The 25490-nt window shown below is 53.0% G+C and overlaps 1 protein-coding gene across 1 annotated transcript in view; it reads left to right on the plus strand.

Annotated features, from left to right (window-relative positions):
* The window catches only part of LOC112617179 (zinc finger protein GLI2-like), a 201395-nt gene that overhangs the window by 111270 nt on the left and 64635 nt on the right, over positions 1-25490 (plus strand). Inside the window, exon 3 of the mRNA XM_025373939.1 lies at positions 23650-23755. Within this exon, the coding sequence (XP_025229724.1) occupies positions 23650-23755 (106 nt within the window). The remainder of the gene's footprint in view (positions 1-23649; positions 23756-25490) is intronic.

The following is a 25490-nucleotide window of genomic DNA, read 5'->3' on the forward strand; positions in this document are numbered from 1 at the left end:
TAACCACAGGCAGGTTGGCTAAGGATGCCTGAGAAAAATTAGCCAGGCTCTCAGAGTCAGAGTTGGCTTGCTGGTCCTTTATTCCACATCCCACCTTCATTTCCAGAGCGGGTACTATGCGAGGTGGGTGAGTCTCTGTCCACTTGAGATGCAGGGAGACCTACACAGCACACACCCCAGAGTCTGCTTCTGTACTGGGCTGGGGTTTGGCCTCTCTTGATTCCCTGGTGTTTCTCCTGTGCCTCCAGGGCCTGCGATCCATCAAAGTTGGGAAATAAAGGAGGTAAGGTGAGGGGTAGACGATGTCTCCCCCAACTCTATTGGCCCCTGTGCTTTGGCCTCTGGCCCAGCAGAGAGAGTGGAGGGAGTTTGGGCCGCATGGGGCAGGGAGGCAGGAAGGACAGAGCGCCTGAGCTGCAGGCTGGGCGGTGACAGCCAAGTGACAAACAGCCTTCCCAAACCCCTTTGTGCTTCCTGCCTTTGGCTACTGCTGTTCTGCCCCTCTTTCCTGCTGAGCCCAGATGTGCTCCTCCCCAAGGATCCAGAGGGATGAAGACCAAGAACCTATGAAGAGGGCCGGTAGGAGATGTGCCTGGGCAGACAGAGCCTGACTGTGGTGACTTCACATGGACCAAGAAAGTCAGGGGTTCATTGCTGCAGGTGGGCTTTCAGGAAGGGGAGGTTGGGGAGGGGCAGGTGGGCGGTGCAGAGCTTTGGGGGAATATGGCAAGCATGAAGTGTGACCTAGGGGTGGGGAAGAAGCTGCCCTCTCCAGCTCACCTCATCCCCAGGCATGTGTTTATCCCATGAGGACAGCCATGGGCAGTGGGCACGGCTCTGGAAATGGTGCCAAGAGTGACTGGGAGGATGGAGACCCTTGAGTTCTGGAACATTCTAGGCCCTTCTGGAAAGAGCATTTGGAACACCAAACAGTATCCTTACCTGTAGGACACTGAGATGGCTGAATCAGTTCCTGTAGGTAAAATCGTTCATGGATTTATTCATTCACTCATTCTTCATTCCTTGAGCATGAACCTGTGCCTGCTGTGGGGCAGCCTGGGACCACTCTTCACCCAGATGCTCGTTCTAAATCCTGCCTGCTCCAGTGGGAAGTCAGGGCCCTGGGCTCTGAGAGCCTGTTGGTCCCTGGCTCTCTGTGACCTCGCGAGCTCTGGGTTTTGGTTTTCTGCCATCAAGTGGAGAATGTCTGCCTGGCACCTCCTGGGTGCAGGACAGGTTCCATTTGAACATGTGTGAGCCATGGAGTGGGCTGCCAAGGGAAGTGGCACAGTGACTGAGGAAGAACCCACCTTCCCAGAGGAGGCACAGCTGTTCTCAATGCCCCCTGCCCGATGGAATCCGCTGGGGAGCTTTTTAAAACGCTGCTGCCCTGGAGCCACCCCAGAGTCTGCTTCTGTACTGGGCTGGGGTTTGGCCTCTCTTGATTCCCTGGTGTTTCTCCTGTGCCTCCAGGGCCTGCGATCCATCAAAGTTGGGAAATAAAGGAGGTAAGGTGAGGGGTAGACGATGTCTCCCCCAACTCTATTGGCCCCTGTGCTTTGGCCTCTGGCCCAGCAGAGAGAGTGGAGGGAGTTTGGGCCGCATGGGGCAGGGAGGCAGGAAGGACAGAGCGCCTGAGCTGCAGGCTTTCCCTCAGCCATTAAAGTTTATCGTTGCCACGGACAGTGATTGAAAAAGGCTTTTTGCAGGACTGAAATGTGAGCAATGAAACTTGCCAGTTGATACCGACACAGGGCACTTATCTCATAAAAATATCCTCCGTGTCAAAAGGTTTCAGTAAATGTGGCTGGAAGTATTAGCAGTCATTTCTGGCAGCCTCAGGCTCCCTTGGGGCCTGCAGTGAGGGGCTGTAAAAGGGGGCTCTCAGTTCCTGCAAAGAAGGAGGGAGGGAGGGAGAGAAGAAGGAGGGGAGGGGAAGCCCAAACTCAGCCTACTGCTGTGGGGAAAGTGCTGGATCCTCAATGGGGCGCGCAACAGCGTCACTGGGTGCCTGTCCATGTGCATACTCCAGCTGCTGACTTGGAGGGTGGGAAAACAGCCTACCAGAGGGGCCAGCGTGTCAATGTCCAGCCAGCTAGGGCACCAGGTTATGGGTGTGTGATCCTGTTTCTGCTGACCTGCGAGGAGGAAATGGAGACTCAGAGAGGTTGGGTGATCTGCCCAAGGTCACCCAGCTGTTAAGGGGCAGTGTCAGGATTAGGAAGCCAAAGCCCTCCTCCTTTCCAGACACTCAGAGCCTGGGATGAGTTCTCTGTGTCTGGGAGCAGGGCGTTGCCAAAGGCCAGGCTGACCTGAGCAGGCCTCTGCCCACTGCTCAGTGGCTCCTCAGGGCTTGGGCTTGGGGCACAGCTCAGGCCCGCATCTGGAGGGCCCTTCAGCAAGAACAAACGTTCTCCAGGAAGGCCTGGGCTTCTCTTGTTCTTTTTATTCCATCAAGACCCAACATAGTGCCCAACACACCGTAGCTGATGTGAAGCAGGTGTTGGCTGTTGCCCTGAGGTTACCAGGGGCTGACTGGGGGAGGGCCACACTGCCCACTGTCCCCACATGGGTCCCAGTGTCCACCCAGATGTTCAGTGCACTCAGCCCATCATGGGGCTCCGGTTACCTGCGTAGGCCACTCTTCGCCCGGATGGGACTGTGCAGTCCCAACGAGGGCCGGCGCTTCCTGCCAAGATGGCATGCCCCGCTTGCCATGGGCACAGCCACCTGAGCCCAGCCTCCTGCCAGCAGCCGCACCTACTTAGGGAGCTGGGCCAGAGACCTGGTCTCAGACAGCATGGTTGGGGGCAGGCAAGGTGTTCAATAGGAAGTCAGGGCCCCTGGGGTGACCAGGACTCCTTGACTCTGACTTGAGGGGGCGGTGGGAGTAGGACTGGGGGGCCACATCCCCGGAATGGTTTCCCCTCTCCCTGCCTGTACCAGCAGGTGGGTAATGAGGCCCACTCCACACATCAGGCCCGGAGCCCAGGGGTGCTGGGTGCAGACCATGGAGTTCGCCCTCACCTGCCCTGGACTCCAGGCAGGCTCGAAGGGAGTGGAGCACCCAGGATCCAGATTCAGCTGGCAAGGCTGGCAGCTCAGGACTATGCCTCAGGGTCAGAAACCAAGGGGCCAGGTGAGCACCAGGCAGCTCAGGCAAGAGTCCTGTCCCCAGGCTCTGGCTCCAGCTCACTCCCTCTCTTTACACACTGGCCGTGTACAATCTCATCCTCATTCAAGGTCGCAGCCACCACCCAATGTCTCCCAGAGGACAGCGTCCCACCAAGAGCTGTGCCCCCAGCTCTGGCCTCCTTTCTGTAACTAGCCTCTGGACACAGCCACTCTGTGTTCCACAGCATCTCAAACTCAGCACTTTCTCGCCCTCAAAACAGGCCTTCTCCCCTGTGTCCCCTCTCATAGCTGAGACCACCACCACCCACCTAAAGTAGTTAGCATCCTTCCTCCAGAATGCTTGACTTGCCCTCCCTGCATCCCGGCTCGGCAGAGTCCTGCTGGCCTTGCATCCTGCATTGAGTGTGAGTGCACCCCTCCCTCCTCACCACCTCTGCCCTTCCCGCTCTGGTAGAGGCCCTCCATCTGTCACCCAGTGGTCACAAGGTAAGACCAGCATCTTAATTCATTTCCTTGTCTGCAGCATCACGCACACACCCCACCCTCCACACCAACCTGGCCCTGTCACCCCCTTGCATAAACCTTCCTAATGTCTCTCCATCACCAGCAGACTCATGCCCAGCGTCCTTACATCAAACAAGCCTAGTCACAACCCAGCCCTCACCTGCTGCCTTGCCGCTGATGCTGTGACCACACGGGGCTCTCGGAGTCCCAGGAGACTCCGCTGCTCCTCATCCCTGTGCCTTTGTGTGTGCCTTCTTGGCCCTTTCCTCGGCTGGGCTTCACCTGTTGACGGGTGTCTCCCTACTGCCCTGGGTGGTCCTTGAGACCTGGCACAGCACTTTTTCCTCTGTGCATCTTCAGGGCAGAGACTGGGCCTGAGATCCTGCAGGAGGTCTGTAAACCAGAGAAACTTCCCTGACCTGAAGACGTGGGCTGCTTGGTGGAGGAGACTGGACTGGGAGCCTGGAGACTCTGGGGCTTTGGGTGGCCGTGGCCTCTCGTGGGAAGATCCCACAGGGCTGATTTATCCATTACCATGGAGAGTGCGTTTTCTGTGGTCAGAGGATTTTGCTTCTCCCCTTGTTCAGCCAGGCTATGTAATGGGAAAGAACAGTCACCATCTGCATGGCATCTTCCTCACCAGCCAGTGGGCAGGGCGGGTGGCTGCTTAAGTCTGCAAGCTGGAGAATCACCGACGAGGGTTCAGATCTTCCTTGACAGTTCCTCACTGTGTGGTCTCGGATGGGTCATGTATTCCTCAAGCCTCCGTTTCCTCAGTGTAAATGGGGGTGGTGATTATAACCCCCGCAACACACACACGTGCACACGTGCGCGCACACACACACACACACACACGGGGTTGAGATGAAGGGCAAATCAACACATGAATATGAAGTGCCTACAACCGTGCCCGCACTCGCAGCAGTTTTTGTCATTGTGTGTCACTCAGTAGATACTCACTGAGTGCTTCCCACCAGACTGCTGGGCGTGGAAAAGCAATCTTACTATCAGGAACGATGCAGCTGTGGCGGGTGCTGCCCTCATGGGGCACTTATTGACCCTCTTTCACCGCCTGGGGCTGGGGGCTAGACTGTCCTCAGGAGCCCTGGTGTGGACAGCACAGGATGGCCTCATGCCCACATGGGGCACTATTATAGGTCACTAAACCTGCCTTTGGCACTGTGGGGTCAGCAGGACCGGTTGAGAGTGAGGACTCTTACAGCAGAGGAGCCGTGGCCTGGGGGGCCTGCCACCCAGCGGTGACCCTTCATGCCCTGGTTTGGTGATCTGTGCACTCTGCCATGCTTGGCTTTGACCTCAGTGGGGTTGGCCATTGGGGAAGGTGCCCAAGATTGTCCAGAGCATGGCATGGACATGGGTTTCAGGGTGACTCATTTGTGCACACTTGGGTAGAACAAGAGAAGTGGCATCCCCACCTCCCCTCTGGTGGGCAGCTGTGTGGGGACCCATTTCCCGAACCCCTTGTGTCTGGAGGCCCCATCTTCCGAGCATTGGATCTGCTCCCCCTGCAGACTCATGCTCTAGAGTCATCCACTGTGGATCCCTCCCAGCACCTGAAAAGGGAAAAGAAGCCTGGGTCCTGGCCTAAGAACTGTGAGGTGGGGCCCTGCAGCCATCTGTGATGTGGGAGAAGGCAGTTTCCCCTTCCTAGGAGGGACGACACTGCCTGCCCCCCAACAGACCTGGCCACTGCTTGGGCCCCCTGGCTGCAGCCGCTCCCACCGATGGGCCACACAGGGCATGTGCTCTGAAGCTGAAGCTGTGGTTTAGGGGAAAACCAATGTTATGGGAACAGCTCCCAGCTCTGGCTGGTGTCACTCCAGCCTGGAGGCAGATTCGGGGTGGGTGGTTTGGTTTGGGAATCTTATTTTGCCCAGAAAGGAAGAGGGGAGCCAACCACTAAGGAGAGTGCTGAATGGCTGATGGCTGGAGGACAGACGGTCTGCAGGAGTCAGATGCAGGCTGAGAAGGCTTCAAGTTAATGCCCAGATCACCCCCATCTCTGCCTGTGCCTGGAAAGTGCATCCCTGACCCAGGGTGGAGAATTGGGGTGCAGTGTTGTCCATGGCTTGTGCTGAGGAGTTGACCTCCAGCAGAGAGGCTGTGAGGCTCCCCCAGTTCCCCGGTCCCCTGAGCCACCAGAACCCGTAGGATAGTGGCATGATTGTTGTCATTCATTGGGAATAATTGCACCCTCCGCCTTTTGGCTGGCACGGGGAGGGCTTGCTCCTGCCCAGGGTGCTCTTCCTGGTTGGGTCCTACAGAGAGTTCACCTGGAGGTGCCTCCTACCCGGTGTTCCCTGCCTGCCTGGGCCCTGCAGCCTCTTCTCAAATGTGATCCTACTGTCTCCCTCCCCACCAAGTTCAGCTCCCCTCCCCTGCTGCCCTTCCCTCAGCCGCTATCTCTGGTCAGCTCTACCCCATATCAGCTTCCTCCCACTGCACCTGGTTCTGTCCCTTGCTGTGAACTGTCTTTTGCAAAGTGCCATCCAGAAGGAAAGAAATGCTCAAAGGACATTGATTTCATGGCCCCAGACCTGGAAACCTGATGCACTGAGGTATAAAAATATGCCTGTGCAACTGTGGTTAGATCGTGCACACCCCCTCATTTATAAACCCACTTTACAGGTGGGGACCCCACAGCCCTGGGAACAGCAGACCTTTTCTAGGCCTTCCTATAGATTTATTCCATCAGGGACCCGTGACTGAAGCCATAGCTACAACTTGCCCGTGTAGGGCCAGCTGAGGGTGGAGTGAGCCTCTGTCCAGCCATCGTTGGGGCTATGGGTCCCATTTCCCTCTGGGTCCCCTCCGTTTCCCTGTGCTGTGGTTTCCTCCTTTTAGCTGTCATGTCCCAGTCTTGATCCCCCTGGGGCATCTGGTCCACCCCTGCCCGTGAGGCTTATGTCCATCCCACAACTTATAATGCTAACAAGCAGTTTGGGGCCTCCTAGTGGTCAGCAGGCCTGAGGCAGGAGTGACAGCAGGGCCCTCAGCCACCTGGTCCCTTGGCACGGTCTGTCAGGGCTTCTTGTCTAATCAAGGGATGGGTTTTAATTTATGCAAATGGGGGAGGGATGGTGGCAGAGAGTCACAGACATCCATCACCCCATTTCCTAGCACCAGTCATTCATCAGTGGGGCCTTAAAGATAATACACTTTTTGTTTCAGGCAATTACTTAATCTTGACAAACTCCTGTGTTAAGCAGGGCTATTAGCGGGGTCCATCATTAATCAGCGCAAAACCAAGTGGGTGCTTTTTCTGAACTGCAATCACTCTTGGGGACCCGGGGTGGGCCCTTTGCCATCCTCACCGCGCTAATTACACAAGCAGCATGCTAACAACCAGCATCCCACACGTGCTGCAGGGGCGCCAAGCCACGGGCAGGAGAGGGGCCCATTTTTAACGCCAGTCAGAATGTTTTCGGAGCCAGGCAGAATGATCCATGGGGGTTATTAGCAGCCACCAGGAACACAGCTGGGGAAACAGATAACTCCCCTCCCCTGGGTCCCTCCTGGACTTGCCTCTGACTTCGCTGGGTACCTGGGCAGCACTGAGATGCCACTGCATGGCAGACCCATTCTGTTTTAAGTGGTTACATTTCCTTTTGGAAAGACCACGAATGAAGTGGAAATACCAAGGCTGGCCTTGTGTTTCCTGGAGTTTGTTGGCGCTCCACCTCCTTACCAGGGCCTGGGTCACAGAGTGCTGCTCCCTCCTCCATCACACACCTGTGACCCTTATTACACCATCGCCTGGCCCAGGCTGCCCTGAGGGGTAGTGGGCACCCAGGAGAACGGGGAATGAGTTGGGCAAAGACTGGGACCTGGTCCTCCCCGTGGCCTCATTTCTTCTTCCTGGTCCAAGAAGAGTTCACACTGGCCTACCCCACCCCACCCATGTCTGGAATTTTGGAGAAATGGGTGTGAGGTCTGGCTGTGACATGGATTAGCCATTTGACTGACCCAGGGCAAGTTACTGAACTCTGCTGTGCCTCAGTTTCCTCATCTCTAAAGTGGAGATAATAGTAACAATACCTTTCAATGGCTATGAGGATGAAATGAGTTACCAAATGCGACATGCTCAGGAAGGCTCCAGTGTGAAGGAAGCCCTGTGCATTGGCTGTCACAACCACTTCGGTTTCCAGTCTCCAAGGAAGGGCCAGTGTGTGGCTGACTCCTGGGAACAGCAGTCTGTCTCCTGCTGTGGCCCTGAGCAGCATGGCTTTCTCTCCTCAGTCCTAAATTAATTTAGACTGACCGTTGGTAGCTACTGGCCACCCTTGTTATCCTCAGGTTCTGTTTTCCAGTAGTGGGAGGATTCACTCATTCATGTATTCATTCATTCATTCACTGTGCACATACTCCTCACCTCCTCCATGCCATGCACTGGGCTGGTCGTTGACTCAGAGGAAATGCTGTGGAGGGAGTATCGTCTGCCTGCAGTGGAGGGGTGTAGCAGAAGAAAGGTCCAGGAAGCTTCCTAGGGGCAGGCTAGTGTGGACTGGGGTTGCTGAGGGCAGGCTGAGTTGGCATGATGAGGATGAGGGGGTGTGGTGGGGAGGGGCTTCCTAGGCAGGGTGGAGGCAGGTTGCAGCCTAGGAGGCGTGGGGTCTGCAAGGCTGTCATTTGACCCTGGCGCTGGGAGAGTCTGTGGGGCAGGATCAGGAGGGTCCTGAGTGCCAGGCTGGGGCTTTTGACTCCATTCTGCTGGCAATGGCAGGACCTGGGGACCACCTGTCAGTCACTCGGACCCTCCTTCCGGTCCCCCTACTGGGCTGTGACTGGACCCATGAAGCAGGGCCTTTGCCCACAAACACCTCGGACGAGAGTGCACAGGCCAGGCTGCTGTTGGGTTTGTGGAAGGGGCAGCTCTGGTTTCTCCGGCCCCGAAACACATTATATTTGGGAGTTTTCCCCTAGATTTTAAACCCTGTTTATTTAGAAGGAAGTAGACTCCGTCTGCTTTTAATTCACATGCTTAGCTCATCAAAATATTGTTTTGCAAGAGGTTTTTTTTGATGTCAGGAAGGCTTTGGCATGTTTTCCTCCTCCCTTTCTTCTACAGTCTTATTCTAGGAAACGAGATTCTGGGCACCGCTCAGGGCTGGAGGGTTGGGTCATGAGACCACATATTCTGTGTCTCGGTTTCTGAACCAACAAAATAGGGGAGCAGGCTCTTCCCACGGATTTGTGGACTGGCCTCCAGTCCTGCTGGTGGACACCGCATCCCAGTAGAGAGAAATACTGTTTCCATGCGCCTCAGTGGTTGTTGGTGGGGAGTGTGGGGAGGGTGGTGGGAATGGCATGTGCTCCAACCATCATTCAGTTAACTGGGTCCAGAATCACATGGGCAGGGAGCCAGGCATCCAAAAGTGTAACATGGCTTACCCGGTGTTTCTCCACAGCCCTGCCGCACTGCTTCTCATGACCCCAACATGGGCTTTGCTTTCTGGGGACCCTCTTATTTGTCGGAAGGTCTTGGGAGTCCACACACCCGAGACTCCCGTGTTTGGGAACACTCCAAGCTTATCAAGAACGCAGCAGGCAGCAATCCAGGGCAGAACAAGGGAGGTGCTGTCGACCAGCTCTGTGCGGAGAGGTCAAGGGTGTGGAAGGGTGGGGACAGAGGCACAGGCTGACTTACTTCCCTGGGCGGGGCACCGGCCTCACCCACAGAATTGCAAGTAACCCTCCTACGATCCTGGGAACGCTTGCAAGTTAAATGAATGGAAGGGAGGGAGGAAAGGAGGGAAGAAAAATAACTGTTTTTTCATCAGTAAATGTAAGCGACCAAATAGAAGTTTGTAGGAAGTTAAGATTCAGAAGTGAGGAAGGACTGAAGTTTGGGGAGAATTCTCATCCCCGTATTTTGTGTATCGATGGAACTTTACTAAGCTAGACTAGAATTCCGAAGCAGTGGAAAGTCAATAATGATAACGAGTTAGGCCTGAGCTGTTCAGTAGGGTAGCCGCGAGCTGCGTGTGGCTGAGTGCTCGCAATGTGACTATCGTAGCTGAGATGTGCTGTGGGTGCAAGATGGGCACCAGGTTTTGAAGACGTAGTAGGAATACAATCATATAACACATCTCATTAATAATTTTATACTGGTTCCATGTTGAAGGGATAGTATTTTTGATGTACTGGTTCAATTAAATTGTATTATTAAAATAATCACCCGTTTCTTTTTAGGTTTTTAAAAATGTGGCTCCTAGAAAATTTACAATAACATATGTGGCCCACATTGTATTTCCATTGGCCAGGGCTGCATTGGATGAGTGGATACCTAGGGAAGATTCTGGTCCAAGGCAGAGAGAGTTTTAAAGGATCCCTTTGAGTAACAATTATTGGGACTGATAAGAGGCTCCCAGGAAGTGGCGCTTACGGGACCTGCTTGGATGAAGGAATGAAGAGCATTTTGTCATTTGCCTGTTGATTGCAGGAAGACAGTAAGTCCAGCCCCAGTGCTCATTTGCTTGTCCAGGTGGCTGACTCTGCTGCCCGGTTTTAAAGGTCATTGTTTGTCTGTGGCAGGCCCTGCCTCAGAATGCAGCCTGGAATAAAGAGGTGCCTTGGCTAAGCCTGGGAAACCATCACCAGGGTCTGGTGGAGACCAAATTTGGTGGCCTCACTGTCATCTTGAGAGCTATGGCAGAGTGCAAAGCAGGGGCTTGGTGGTCTCGGCAGGACGCAAGGCAGGGCCTGTAAGCCAGATCAGGAAGCCTCTTGTTGGGCTCTGCAGGGAAGGGGCTGGACGCTCATTAAGTACACAGAATGGCAGGTGACCCCTTCAGGATCCGTGGGGACCAGACAGAAGAGTGGCATGGTCATCCTCCTGAAAGGGCTAAATGCCCTATGACAAGTGGGCTTCTTAGATGGGGACCAGTCAGTATTGTCACTGCCAGCCAAGAAGGTCCCTGCCAGCTGACTTGGTCACCAGTGTGTGTGGACAAGTGAGTCTGTCAAGGGACAGCAAGATTTTAGGGGAAAGCCTGAATCCATCCCAGGCCACCTGGTCCAGCCCTGGCCTGTGACAGGTGGAAGGAGCACTAGGGCCTGGGCACTGTCTCCTCCAGGCTCCTGGGCTGGATTCCTGCTTTCTGCATTGGATTCTGCAAGGTACCAGGTCCCTGGGAGCCACGGTCCTCTGGGCTTCAAATCTATTGCATTTTGCAGTGGGGAGGCTGCACACTACTTTTTTAAAGAAACATTCTGTGTCCAAGACAGAGTTTTCAACCTTAATCAAGCTTGACCAACCCTATTGTTTCCTCCAGCCCTAAAATTCTCTAATCTGGGACTCCACGTGTCTACCTAGACAGGCGGGCAGTCCATCCCATTCCCTGTGATGGTGGGGATCTCCCAAGTGTCCTTCTGGAGCTCACCCCAGTCTCTCACCCCTTGCTAAAGGGGTAGGAGCCCAGCAGAGGGGTCTGTAGGGATGGCCACACCGGCACCCTTCGGGGCCCTACTGCGTGCCTGGCCCTGCACAAGCTCTTCTCCACTTCATTCTCCCATTGACATGGGTCCTGTCCCTACCCTATCCTCATTTTACAGATGAGGACACCGAGGCACAGGCAGGTTCAGTGAGTCAGCAGTCGAGCCAGACTTGGCTGTGGCACTGGCGGCAGTCTCAGCTCTGTCCCCCGGGATACTGTGCCGCCTCTTATGGCCTGTCTCCTGGCCACCTCAGGGCCACTGTTACGGGGAACAGATCCGATGACTGCCTGGCTCCCAAGCATTGAGACCCACATGGCACGGGGCCAGCCTCTCCTGTGGCATTGGCTGGAGCACACTCCTCACCCTGGAATGTGCAGGTCCCTCTGTGTCCCTGCCTGCCCTCACCAGGAGATCAGTCTCAGGACTCTGTGCCTGGCATGGAGTGGCTGTGCGGGCCCCAGCCCAGCGCACTCTCTCTTTCAGCAGCTAATTTGTCAAGTAACACCTCGGCCTGGGGTGGGCAGTGTGCGTGGGCGGACCCAGCAGAGGCCACGGGTCCTGCTAGGCTGTGCCTGCAGGGCAGACCTGATTGCGTGAGTGGCCTGGGCCTCAGCCAGCCGGACACCAGCCAGCTCGTGGTGTTGGAATTTCCTGTCTGATTTTAATTCCTGCTCCAACTGTTTTCCCCCAAGTAAGACAGAAGCACTTTTTAGTTGCACGCTGTGGAGTGGCCATTCAGGAGATTATTCTTATTGAATGCTTCCTGTGGGGTGGTGGCTGGGCATCAGGAGGGCCTCTGGAAGTCTCCTGTCCTGTGGCTTATTATTGAAAATCATGGTGCCATTTGCATAAGGCCGTGCAGAAGGAGGCTTTCCATGATTCGTGCTCTTTTGGCGCTTTCTGCCTCTGATGCTTCGGCGAGTGACTTTGTCCTCATTTGCGAACACCTGGTCATCTGGGCTCACGTGGCTGAAGAGCGGGTCTTTGAAAGTGTCAGGATCTCAGAACAGACCAAGGCTCCCTAGCAAAGGGAGAAGGTTCCTGGCAGCCTCTCCCAGCCCTGGTGTGCACTTTCATTCATGTACCATCGAAAAGCACAGACCCCTGGATGCCTTCCAAACGTGCATTCCCAGAGACACCCAGATCCCTTGCACCTGCTGCTCAGAAGCCCTGGTAAATGGTCCCCAGGATTCACATGTCACCCCCACTCCTGCCTCTCTGATCTTCTGTGTCGAGTTTCTCCAGCTAGTACGATGCCTCGTAGGAGCACGGACATGAGAAATGATTGCCCCTTCCTTACTGAGCAACTGGGAACTACAGAGCCACAGCAAGTGTGGAAATGCCAAAGGGCCTGTGAGTCTCCCGGGCTGGTCCCTGGAGCAGCAGCATCCGCATCACTGGGAACCTGTTAGACATGCCCAGGCTCCCTGAGGCAGGAACTCCGGGGACAGGGCCCAGCAACAGCCTGAGAAGCCCCGATATCAGGGCTTAGTGGGCGCTTCATCATGTTCCCCTTATTACGTGTATTATATCATGTGTTCCTCTCGAGGACACCAGCAAGAGGTGTTCCTAATCCTGTATGTATAGGAGAGACCACGTGCTTTGCACCGGGGCTTACTCTTCACTGGGTTCAGTGTCAGGGCACAGCTGGGCATCCTGGGCTCACTGTCCGCACTGCCCTGAGCCTGAAGAGCCTGCCATCCTCCCGCTTCCTTCTGGCTCTGCCAGATCTGGCCTCTTCTAGGGAGCCTTTCTGGCTGCTTCAGACCTCATGGAAATATTTTCTTGACTTCGAGGCCACTTGGGCAGTTTGTGCTGCGTGGGCCTCGCTGAATCCCACAGGGTCAGGCTCTCCAGCTGTGGCAGTGGCTTACACAGCAGTGCCCCAGGGCACTCCCTGTGGGCGGGAATTGTGCCTCTTGTTCTCTGTGGCCTGCAGAGCACATGAGCAGCGTCCTCTTACATTGAGCGAGTAGGGGAAGCCTTGACTTGCAGCAGGGTGTGTGGTTGTGACTTCCAGCTGTGGATGGAGAACTCTGCTGTGGGTGGTGAGCAGCTCCGCCGTGGATTCCAGAGACAGCTGCGGAGCCGGGCTTGGTGGGGCCCAAAGCCTGTGTATGTCAAGGCCATATTAATGGGGTGATGTGTCTGAACTACATCGTATCCCTAGATCAGAACTGGATGACTAAAGGAGGGAGCATCCAGCCTTTTCTTTGAAGCTGGTATCGTTATTTCTGGTATCTTCTGGGAAGCCTTTAGGTTCGACTTCCCTGGGGTTTGGGCCTGGGATCTCCGCAGGAATAGGCGAGAGCAGTCTTGCTCCATGGGATTTGTGACAAGCCCAGAATACATGGCCAGAAGAGACCTTCGCCATGCAAACAGCAAGCTGACATCCAGCATCATCGGGTGGGGTGGGGCGCTGGCCTTCTGGGGTTCATCACCAGAATGATGGTGCCGATCGCCATCCTTACCCATGAGATTAACGTTTTTCATTTCATAAGGTGTCTTCACATTCCTGTTTCATATAGGATTAAATGGTTTAATTGACCAAATTGTACATTATGTGTGGAATGGAAAGTAGCAATCACTCTCACTTTCTTTCTCTCTGTTGAGAATGGAGAGTCATTGACGACAGTGTAGCCAGTGGTGCATCTGTTCTTGTTTGACAACTCAGACCTGACCCAGGGCCCCGAGATGGCACCTGTGTGCATTCAGCCCCCACTCTGTTCTCCTGAGCCTGTGCAGACGCTTCATGGCACAGCCCAGAAGCAGCGTGAAGATGCAGTGCCCTGCCCAGCTTTGCCCTTCTTGCAGTTTTGTCCAGGCCATCCATGCGCCCCCTTTCCTGGAGGGGAGTAGTACTGGGTTTGGTGTAAAATAATTGAATTGTAGAGGGGATCCCATCTTCTGCACTGCTGCCTTGCAGCACACAGGAGGAGCCTTCATGAGATGTCACAGCCTGGGACCTGGTTACATCCCTTCTGCCTTGGGCTTCTGCTGCTGAATTTCCCAAGAGGGAAGTTATTGCTACAGCCATGGGATATGTGGCTGAATGCGGACAAGAAGAGTGGGAACCCTCCTTTTAAACAGAATTCACAACAGTGTTCACCTGAACTCCCCGACCACTTTGCAAGTTCCCCCGCCCTGCTTGTTTTCTCCGGGCAGCATGGACACAGACAGTAGGGAAAGAATGGTGGGAAACACGGGATCTTGGAGTAGCCTAAGCCTCCCAGGGACTGGTCATCTGGGAATAGGGATGGGCAGCCAGCAGGGATTAATTTGTAGAAGAGCTTTCCTGCAAAGCCATGGCTTCCATCAGTTCCTGCATCCTCACTCTCTCAAGCAGTGAGTTTGCAGAGTGCACTTCTGTGCATGGAGAACTCTGCCCTGGGTGGTGAGCAGCTCCACCGTGGATTCCAGAGACAGCTGCAGAGCCGGGCTGGGTGGAGCCCAAAGCCTGTGTATGTCAAGGCCATATTAGTGGGGCGATGTGTCTGAACTACATCGTATCCCTAGATCAGACCTGGATGGCTGAAGGAGGGAGCATCGGTGGATGCCATATATGAGTTTCTGTCTGATACATCTCAGTGTCCCTTATCCTGGGAATGGAGGAAAAGTTCCCTTCATTACCATAGCACTGGGACCCTTGTCACATCTGCTCAGAGATGGGGAAGGGCATTATCACTTATTAGGTTTCTACTCTATGGACACCATAAATTTTCTTTTTCTTTTTTTTTTTTTTTTGATACGGAACCTCTGTCTCCCAGGCTGGAGTGCATTGGTGCAATCTTAACTCACTGAAACCTCCACCTCCCAGGTTCAAGTTAGTCTCCTGCCTCAGCCTCTCCAGTAGCTGGGATTACAGCAGTGCACCGCCACACCTGGCTAATTTTTGTGTTTTTAGTAGAGATGGGATTTCGCCATGTTGGCCAGGATGGTCTCAAACTCCTGACCTCAGGTGATCCACCCACCCCGGCGTCCCAAAGCGTTGGGATTACATTCGTGAGCCACTGCGCCCGGCCCACCATGAATATTCTTCGCATCAGTTGGGTTGATGTCATTCCTGTTTTACAGATGATGAAACTGAAACTTGGAACGCTTGTTACTTGCTAGCGAATGACAGAGCTGTGGTTCACACTCAGGTCTGTCTGGATTCATGGGTTAGGTGCATTCTGTTGCTATCTCAAGCTCCTTAGACAAGAGGGATAGGTGATGTCCTGTAGGACTGTCCTTTGGCTGATGTGTGATGCTGGAGCAAGCTGGACTTCACTCTGACTATAAAGGTTACGTTGACTTCCAGCCTGCCCCTCTACTGCTTTTTTCTTTCCTCTACACTAGCACCTTCTTTTGCCAAAGATATTGGTGTATTTTGTGCCAACGTCCTTCCATTAGGAGAAAAGCAACCAGTAAGCCATCTACACTTCAGTGTGAATTCATTCCCATGACTCCCAAGTTCTGTTTGCTTCTAAGAAAATAACACTGTGCTGGATATTACTTAATATGCAAGGAATTCTAAGTTAAAGGAACATGATAAATTAGTCATTAACTGGAGAATCCCAAAGTCCCCCATAGTGAGAACAGAATTGGATGTCAAAAAGTCCTTCCGCAGTCATCCCAGAGCCACGTGAGGTAAGAATGCCTCCCCTTCAGCTGATTGGAGTCCTCACGTAAGAGTGCCCGATGCAGAGCAGGCACCCCAAGAGTGCTTTGTGTGCGAGTGCTGGCCAGGGTCCCGCACAGATCAAAGGCCTCCTGGACTGAACGCTGTGAAGGTGTGTGTGGGCATCCCGGAGGCCACCTGAGTGTGGCAGGTGGACAGGGCATGGGGACCTGTGGTCCTGACACAGGCCCGCCCAGTGGGTGCAGCATAGCTGCTCCAAAGGAGTCTCTCTCCACGTGGCTCCAGCACTGTCCCCTGGGATTCACACCCGCAGCGTGGGAGCCAATCCCTGGAACCCTCCACGGCAACACTCAGCATCACAGGCTTCCCCATCCTGGCCACAGTCAAGGGGCTGAGGGCCCTGGCATTCGGAGGCAAAGGCCTCATGCGCCCTTCCTTGATTTCTGGTCACGGATGCAGCTACCGCACTGGCCTTCTACATGGTGACCCTGGAGTGTGGGCCAACTGCCCAAGAAGGATGGGGATCCAGGCCCCAGCCGTGCATTGCCTTCCTTCCCAGGCCTACAGGCTACACTGAGATGTGTTTGTGCTACCTCGTCGTAATGCAGACCTGTATCGTGCAAGGTTGGGCCTCACCTTCCCTCCATCAGTGCCAGGGCAACTCGGTTTCTCTCTGAAACTCGTTTCATCTCTAGTCCAGGCCGGTCTGGTGCACAGCGGCCACATGCTTCCAAGCTAATTCCCTCCCGCAGTCTTGATGGAAGAGACCGTGGTAACTGGAGACGGTGCTAATCTCTATCACCGGACAGCCCAGAGGGCCGGGGCATCCCCAGCACAGCCAGTGTCTCCTGGGAGGTGGCTGCTTTCACCTCCCTGGCCTCTCTGCCATGGAACAGCCCCTCGGGCCTCTCCGGGAGCCCAGCCACGGGGCAGTGCCTCTGCGCTGTGGCAACACATGACTTCATCCGAGGAGAATTCCTCCGGCTGCTGACGGAGGCCGCCCGGTCATGTTTCCATGACCCAGTTTTCCCGATTCTTTGTCTGAACTCTGCAGACCCTTACCTCCTTCTCTCCCCCAAGAATCCACAGGATCATTTATAATGGGGCATTAACTTGAGCCAGGCTTTCCGGGGAAGGGCTGTCCTTGCCCCATCACTGCCCTCCTCACTGACACAGGACACTGCCCACACCAATGTCCCCTCACCCTGGGACCGCCAGCAAGAAGCATTTGGTGTTGAAACTGCAGCATAGAAAAATTCCAGGATTTTAAAGAAAAAGCCGTCACTCCGCCACCCTCAGCTTCTCAGGCTGTTGGGCTTTCTGTGTAGGATCAAAAACAAATGTCCATTTTTTTTTTCCCAGAGTGGAGTGGTGATCCATTGAAAATTTCCATCTTAGAGTTTCTTCCTCAGAAACTTAAAAAGAGAGTCATTTCTTTGAAATGGCATATGGGATGTGTATGTTTCGGGGGGGATGGTGTGTCTGTCCCTCTGCCGGAAGGACATGATTAATTTTGGATTTCTTCTTTTACTTGAAAAAAAAAAAAAAAAACCCATAAAAGCCAACAATGAAAGCCGTGTGTGCAAGGGCCTGGCTCAGGATGTCACTCAAGGCAACGCCTGTTCTTCCCACGCATCTTCATGCTCCTCGTGGGCTTCTGCAGCCTCTAGATGCGGCGGTTTCTTGCCAGAGTTGGAAAGCAGAATTTTTCTCTCCTCAGCCTGTCCAGGGGGCTCTGAGCAGAGCATTCACTTCTGAATGTTTCCATCGGGGCCTGTGGGATAATCCGTGCTGGTCCGAAAGAGACCACTAATGAGTCAGGATCAACCTTTATCCCTCAGGTTACTTGGGATGAAAAGTTGGTCTGTAGAGACTGTGTGTGCACGTGTGTGCCTGTGTGTGTAGGGAGGTGTTGGAGTGCCGTCCTACTACAACTGCGCTCAGGGGACTAGGGCTGGGGCTTGGTGTGTCAAGTGGGTTAGAAGGGCCGCTGGGTCATTCATTATACATACAGAGCCACAAAGATGAGCCAACACCTGCACCCAGAGCCCTGGTCTGGGCCCGCTCAGGGAGTTCCTCCTGAAGCCTTGGAGTGTCACTGGCTGGAATAAGCGAGGCCCTTTGCCTGGGAAGTGGGTAACCGTTTACAGATAGCGGGAATCTGCCCGTAGGAACTCCTCTAATCCCTGTTGTACAGGGAGTGTGAGACCCAGAGAAGGGACATAATTTCCCCAAAGTCCCATGGCCATCTAGTGGCAGGGCCAGTCTGGGATTCCTGGCGGATGGGCACTGCTGTCCCACAGCACTGAACCCTCCTTGTACGACAGTTTGAAAAGTTTTATCAGAGCAGGTGACTGCCTGCTCAGGACCTCCCAGGAGCTTCCCAGATTGCTCAGAAAAAAAAAAATCGCAAGGTTCTTCCCACAGCCTGGCCGGTACGATAGGACCTTCTCTCCTGCCTTTCCACTTCCATCCATCCTTCTGTGAGTGCAGATTGCCTTCTTGCTGAAATCACTGAGTTCTCCGGCCACCTGGCCTTTGAATTTGCTATTCCCTCTGCCCCAAGCTCCTTCTCCAAAGAGGCTGACTTACCTCCGCGCCTCATCCATGTTTCCTCTGTTCCCTCTACCTGGTGGATTTCCTCCTTAGCTTCATCCTCCTGTGACACTATGTTATAAATATATTTGCTGACCTGTCCACCACCTGTCTCCTCCCACTGGGCCGTGGTGTGGGCTGCCTTGTCACAATACTGTTCCCAGGGCCTAGAACAGTGCCTGCTGCATAGCAAGTACTTGATACAAGGTAGAGGCATGCATGCATAAATAAATGAGAGAATGAATATTTCTAGATGACAGCTATTCATACTTCACAACTGCTGATGTGAATAGATGCGGTTTTCTCTCTGAGGGTGAGCAGAGGGGTCTGGGCAGGTCCCTGATCTTACTCCTTGCACCTTCTCCGACTAGCTGACCTTATGCATCCCTGTCCATCCTGGGGCAAACGCCGCGCTACTGTATTGGGATAGCAGTGCCGGAGGCCCTACTCGCTGAAGGCCTGCTGCATGCTGGGTGCTGGGCTGGGCTGTGTGGGGAAAAGACTATGAGACCACCAGTCACTTACCGCCCGATGGATCATTGCTCATATGGAAGTAGAGTCACACCACCCTGAGCCTTGATGTTCTTTCCTGAAAAATGGGAATAAGAGCAAGGTTAATGGTAAAACTAAAGGTGCTGTCAGCAAAGCCCCATGAGGCAGTAGACTTTGCTGGAGACGAGGCCCCGCAACATCAACCCTGGTGGGCACATTGCCACTCTGCCCTGGCCAACCTCACACATCACCGCCAGGACAGGAGGACCCACTAACACATGTCCCCAGGCCCCTCCTGGGGATTCCAGGGGTGAGAGAGGGGTGCACGGTGCAGCCTGCACATTCCACAGGTGACCCAGCTCCTGGAGAGCAGCAGAGCTGGTAGGAGGTGCCGCCTGCAGCCCTGCCTGCCTGGAGAAAGAGAAAGCGCTTCCCCTGTAACCTCCACAGCCTCCACCCCGGGAGCTGCCAGAAAACAGGGCAGCCCCCACTGTAACAGGACTCTGTGGGACCCTCCCCAGGCCTCTTTCTGGAAGCCTTAGGCCCCTCCTCCAACACACACAACATGCACATACACACAGCAATACACACATACACATACAGCACACACACACATACACACATATATACAGCAACATACACACACACAACATGCACATACACACAGCAATACACACATACACATACAGCACACACACAGCAACACACACATACAACAGCACACCTACATACAACAGCACACACATACACACAGCAACATACACATACAACACACATACATACACAGCAACACATATGTACACATGCAACACACACATACACACACAGCTTCACACACATACCACACACAGCATATGCACATATGGCAACACACATGTATATATACACAGCAACATGCACGTACACACAGCAACACATACAACATACACACATACAGCATACACATGCATATATACACAGCAACACACATACACATGTAACATCCATGCACATGCACACAGCAACACACACACAGCACACATATGCACACATACACAGCAATGCATACATACACATACTACACATAAAATCCACATACAACAACACACACATCACATGCACATACACAGCAACACACATACACATACACACAGCAATACACATACACACAAAGACACAAAGACACATACTACAACAGAGACACACCACACACTACATACATACACACAACTGCATGTACTCACACATGCATGCACAGCACACACATATACATACACCACGCACGCTACACTTAGACACATACCACACACATATGCAAACACACCCCACACACGTACTTACACACACACACACACACACTCACACACACCCCACAGCTTGGTCTTGTGGGGCAGAGGGGCAGCCTCAGTGGTACCTCTACTTCATGTTTGCCTGGTAAACCCCTGGAGCTCACAATGTTCCATAGACTTTATAGACCTGGGTGAAATTGCCTGAATCCTGAATCCTGAGCAGAGCATGTCAGCTTATAGCTGGCAGTAGGGTGGGGTGGTCTGTTCTCTGATGGCATTAGGAGATACCTCTGCTCAGCCTCTGTACGAGCAAGACCATAAATGGTAGGCACACCAGGATGCTGGGGGATGGCCTGTGTGAAGACCAAGGAATCCTGGGCTGAATGCAGCTTCCTGGGGTCACTGGGAAAACCCAGGAGCTGGCATTTGCCAAGTGCTGAGAACAGAGCTGTGGACTGTGTGTGCATTTGTTAACTAAAGTACATAGCAAGGTAGGGACGTGGCGGGGCGATGGGGGCCTGGGATCACCCTGGTGCTTGGGAGCTGCCTGTGAGTGTCATTTAGGCTGGGTGGAGGGAAAAGCCATTCAGAGCCTTGGATTCTCCCCCTGGCACTGTCGTTTTTCAGTCCTGCGACTTTGGGCAGGGCCATGAATCATTCTTGGCTTCCATGTCCTCATCGCTTTAATGGGCGTAGTGACACTAGTTGCATCAGGGGGCTTCTGGATGTGCAAGGAAACATTTAGAAATACACACCACACACACACACACACACACACACACATTTTTATTTTGTTAGCAAAATACTGGAATCTGGTCTGCCCTGCCATGTTTTTAAGGCCCTTTTCTATACATTTGGGAAAGCGGTCACTGTTTCCCTGCTGGCTCCCTGGGGATCCAGTGGTCTCTTTGTCTGTGAGTAAGCAGTGCTTGGCCCCCCACCCTCCCTAGGGTTTGCACCCAGTATAAGCCACTTGTCCTGTGCCTCACATAAGTAAATTCATAGTTTGATGATGGACTTTGGAGGCTCCAAACATGAGTGCCACTTGTCCTCCTCAGCAGTGACACTTGTTGAGTGCGTCCTATCTGCACAGGCTCTGGGCGAAGCACCTCCTCTGTGTGGGTTTTTTACATCTTCACAGCAGCCATTGTAGGTAGTTACTGTTATCCATTTTCAGATGAACAAATGGAGACTCAGAGAGGCAAAGAAACTTGCAAAAGTCATGCAGCAGGTGAGCGAGCTCTGACCCTCAGGGTCCCCAGCCTCCAGAGCACCTAGTGGTCCTGTCACAGCGGCCTTAGTCACAGCCATGTGCCCAGCTCACCTGTGTGCAGCCAGGGCCTCAGAGAAAAGGTGGTCCTCCCAGCACTCGGGGGCTCTGGAAGTGATAGCTGGGCCAGAGGCTGGGACCACATGCCTGCGACCAACTCTTCTTTGAGTCTGAGTTGGGCAAACTGATTGAATCAGGGTGAGAAGATTTGCTTTTGTTTTTCCTGGTCCCCATGGAAAGTGCCAGTATTGTGAAATTATGAAGATGGAGTTGAACATGTAAAAATTAAAGTTAAAATTTCAGGAGAAAAATGTCTTCCCGTTAAGAATCCATTGTGTTCAACCCAAGCATCCATTGACAGATGGGTGGACAAAAAAATGTGGTCTATCCAGTACAATAGATTATTATTCAGCCTTAAAAAGGAAGGAGATTCTGGCACAGGCTGTAACATGGATGAACCTTGAGGACATTATGTGAAGTGAAATAAGCCAGTCCCAAAAGGACAAATACTGTATGATCCTTCTTGCACGACATAGCTCGCATGGGAAATTCATAGAGGCAGGAGGAAGAATGGTGGATGCACAGGGACTCGGGGAGAGGAATGGGAGTTAGTGTTTCGTGGGTGCAGAGTTTCAGTTGTGGAGATGGATGGTGGTGATTATTGCACAACAATGTGAAGGTGCTTAATGCCACTCAACAGTGCGTGTAAAAAAATGGTTTAAATGGGCCGGGAGTGGTGGCTCATGCCTTGTAATCCCAGCACTTTGGGAGGCCAAGGTGGGCAGATCACGAGCTGAGGAGATCGAGACCATCCTGACTAACACGGTGAAACCCCGTCTCTACTAAAAAAAATACACACAAGAAAGTTAGCTGGGCATGGTGGCGGGCGCCTGTAGTCCCATCTACTCGGGAGGCTGAGGCAGGAGAATGGTGTGAACCCGGGAGGCGGAGCTGGCAGTGAGCCGAGATCACGCCACCGCACTCTGCCTGGGAGACAGCGAAACTCCGTCTCAAAAAAAAGAAAAGAAAAGGTTTAAATGGTAAATTTTAGATGTCTTTACTACAAGGAAAAAAAAAATGGAATTCATAGTATTTATGGTGTTGTACCAGAATCTGTTTGCACAGAAACAGTTAGTAGCATTATTTTTCTGCAGTTTTTGTTTGTTTGTTTCTTTTTTGTTTTTTTGTTTTTTTGTTTTTTTTTGAGATGAAGTTTCGCTCTTTGCCTGTAATCCCAGCACTTTGGCCGGCCGAGGCATATGGATCACCTGAGGTCAGGAGTTTGAGACCAACCTGGCCAACATGATGAAACCCCGTCTCTCCTAAAACTTTGTCTGCATTTCTTAGCCTAGCAGTCAGCTGACCTGTACATACCTATCACAAACCCATCCACATTTCTTTAAAATATTAGAAATCCAAACTTTACCCTGCTTCCCACTGGCCTGTGGCCTTCAGATTGAAGGAGAGTCGACTAAGAAATCCCCACCTTTTCCCAGTATAACTACTTTGTTAAAATCTGTATTTTCCTAAAGCCTATAATTATGTTTGCCTCCAGGGTACCCAGGAATTTTTTTTTAATAAACAAAGAGCATCCTACAATTATCATGATGATTTGTTGAGGGCAGGCCAAGTTCAGACAGGAGGCTGACTCAGCTCTGGAAACTGACACACACGTGCTGGTGTTTTCGATCCTGGGGGCACCCGACAGCGTTTAGGGGTCAAGAATTAATATTAAGAGCTGGAGAACTAACAGATCCACATAGATGTCCGCTTTATACTGCCAGCAAAACGGGACAGAAGCTGGGTGGGATTTGGCCTTCGTGAGGCTGGCGGCACCATCTGTGGGCCCTGCCTTCACAAATGACTCTAGGTAAATACCTCCAGCCTGTGTGCACTGCAACATCCGGATGCCGTAACCTGGTGCTGCTGGAGCCACACGCAGCCGGGGCCGGCATGGGCAGAAGCCGGCGGAGTTGGAGCCTGTCGCTCTGTCAGCCCTGATTTGCGGGCTGAGCCCAGTTTCGTGGCCCTGCCTGTAATCTCCCCGAGTTCAAAGAGTGCTTAGCTGCTTGTCTTTGTCAAGAGCGCAGTTGGGGATCTTTTATGTGGAAGATGTAGGATTCTCGGGCGGACTTTGATTATTTATTCATCCCCCTTCGTGGGTGTGTGATCGCGCAGGCACCACGGAGCCCCTTGTCCTGGCTGCTCTTGCTATGAAATTCATTGAGCTTTAAAGCCCTTTGAAAGTAGCTTTTTGAGGGAGGGGAAAAGTTTTTGAAGTCTTGTTTCTTTCTCCCCCTCTGCAGTGCCGCAGCATCTCTTGCCACCCTTCCATGCGCCCCTACCGATTGACATGCGACACCAGGAAGGACGGTACCATTACGAGCCTCATTCTGTCCACGGTGTGCATGGGTAAGTCCTGCCCTCTGCCTGCTGCTCCTGGCGTGCAGTCACCTGCCATGGCTGAGGCCACAGCCTCAGCCACATCTCCTGCCTCTGTCTTTCTTTTGGGGGTTCCTGATCTACGTTGTCCTGAGCGGGCGATCACCTTTGCCATCATGGCCTGGGACCCTGTGTGAGCGTGTGGGTGGGCAGCATATAAATACCAACCACCCCCAGCCCACATCACCATTTCTAAGGCTCTGGGCTTCCTTGGTGTATCTATGCATGGTTTGGAGCTCTTTCTTCATCCACGAAGTGGGAATCCTCTCTAGGTCTAAGATCCTGTATAAGTAAAGTGATCTTAGGTGTATGTTGTTCCAGCATAATAATTCAGAGCACCCTTTTTCACTTCGTCACGTCTCCCCCTTTGACTAGTAAATTGTATAGTCACCGTACTTAAAAGGACAAGCTCCAAGTGATGCTTTGGGGCCCTTCCTATTTCCTAGCTTTGAGGTCCCCAGGTAGAAGGGGTGGGGTCACCATGTGGTTTCCACCTGCCTAGCCCTGTCCCCGTCATACCCACCTGGGGCCTCTAAGCTCATTGGCTGGTATCATTTTCTTGGCCTTTAGCACTCAAAATCTTGGTCCCTGGCTATCCTTCCAGGAAATAAGGCCCCTTCTTCTCCCTACCCCCGAACTCTCCACTGCTCCCCATACCTGCCTCCAGGATAGCTCTTGCAAAGGTCAGCCAGCCCTAAGACCCCTCTCAACCCAGCATCTTCATGCCCACACCCTCCGGCCCCCTCACCTGTTCATGCCAAGCTGCTTCTGTGGTTCTGTCCCGTGTCTCTGTGCCTGGGGCTGGTTGCCTGCCCAATGTGCCTGGAACCTCCCCCTATCAGGCCACCTCCAAGCCTCAACTAAGGAGTCACCTCCTCAGGGGCACTGTGATCCTTCACACTGAGTAGGGGCTGCTGCCCTGGATCCACAGGATCATCATCCATTTTTGCACCTGCCTCCCAGCTGGCTCTGAACTCTCCTCCCACCTCTGTGTCTCAACAGCTGACATGAATAGGTGTACAACCAGTACTCGCTGAGTGGAGAGAGAGCCTCTCCCCGCCCGCCACCTGTGAAGGCACATCCTCCTGCCTCTACCATCTCCCATCCCAGTGAAGTCAGTCAACACTCGCTGGGCCCTCCCTGTGCTCACAGCATTGTGCCTGAGCAGAGTCCTGTTTCAGGACACCCACTGCCTCCCCAAGACGGAGCAAACCTGGGACTTTTCCTTTCTTTTTAAAAATTGTTTTACTTTGAAATAATGAAGGTCGTACAAAAACAGTTCCAAAAACCATAAAGGCTTTCTTGGATACACTTCATGCAGCTCCTCAAATGTTGGCATCTTACGTAACCCAAGACGGACAGAATGCGGTTAACTCACCCTCAGAGCTTATCCACATTTGCTCAGTTGCCCACTAGTGTCTTTTTTACCCAGTTCGAGACCCAGTCCTGGACCCCACGTGGTACTTGGTTGTCGAGACTCCTTCGTTATCTCCTGTCTGGGACGGTTCCTTGGTCTCTTTTGTCTTTTATGACCTTGGCAGTTTTAAAGAGTACAGGCCAGTTACTATATAAGATGTCTCTGGGTTTGGGTTTGCCTGATCGATGCTGTTTCATGATGACATTCGGATCATGCATTTTGGGAATAATACTGTAAAAGTGATATGTGTCCTTTGCAGGCGTCCTGTCAGGAGGACTGTGATCTTCA

The sequence above is a fragment of the Theropithecus gelada genome, unplaced genomic scaffold (genome assembly GCF_003255815.1).
Source record: "Theropithecus gelada isolate Dixy unplaced genomic scaffold, Tgel_1.0 HiC_scaffold_15884, whole genome shotgun sequence".
Lineage (NCBI taxonomy): Eukaryota > Metazoa > Chordata > Mammalia > Primates > Cercopithecidae > Theropithecus > Theropithecus gelada.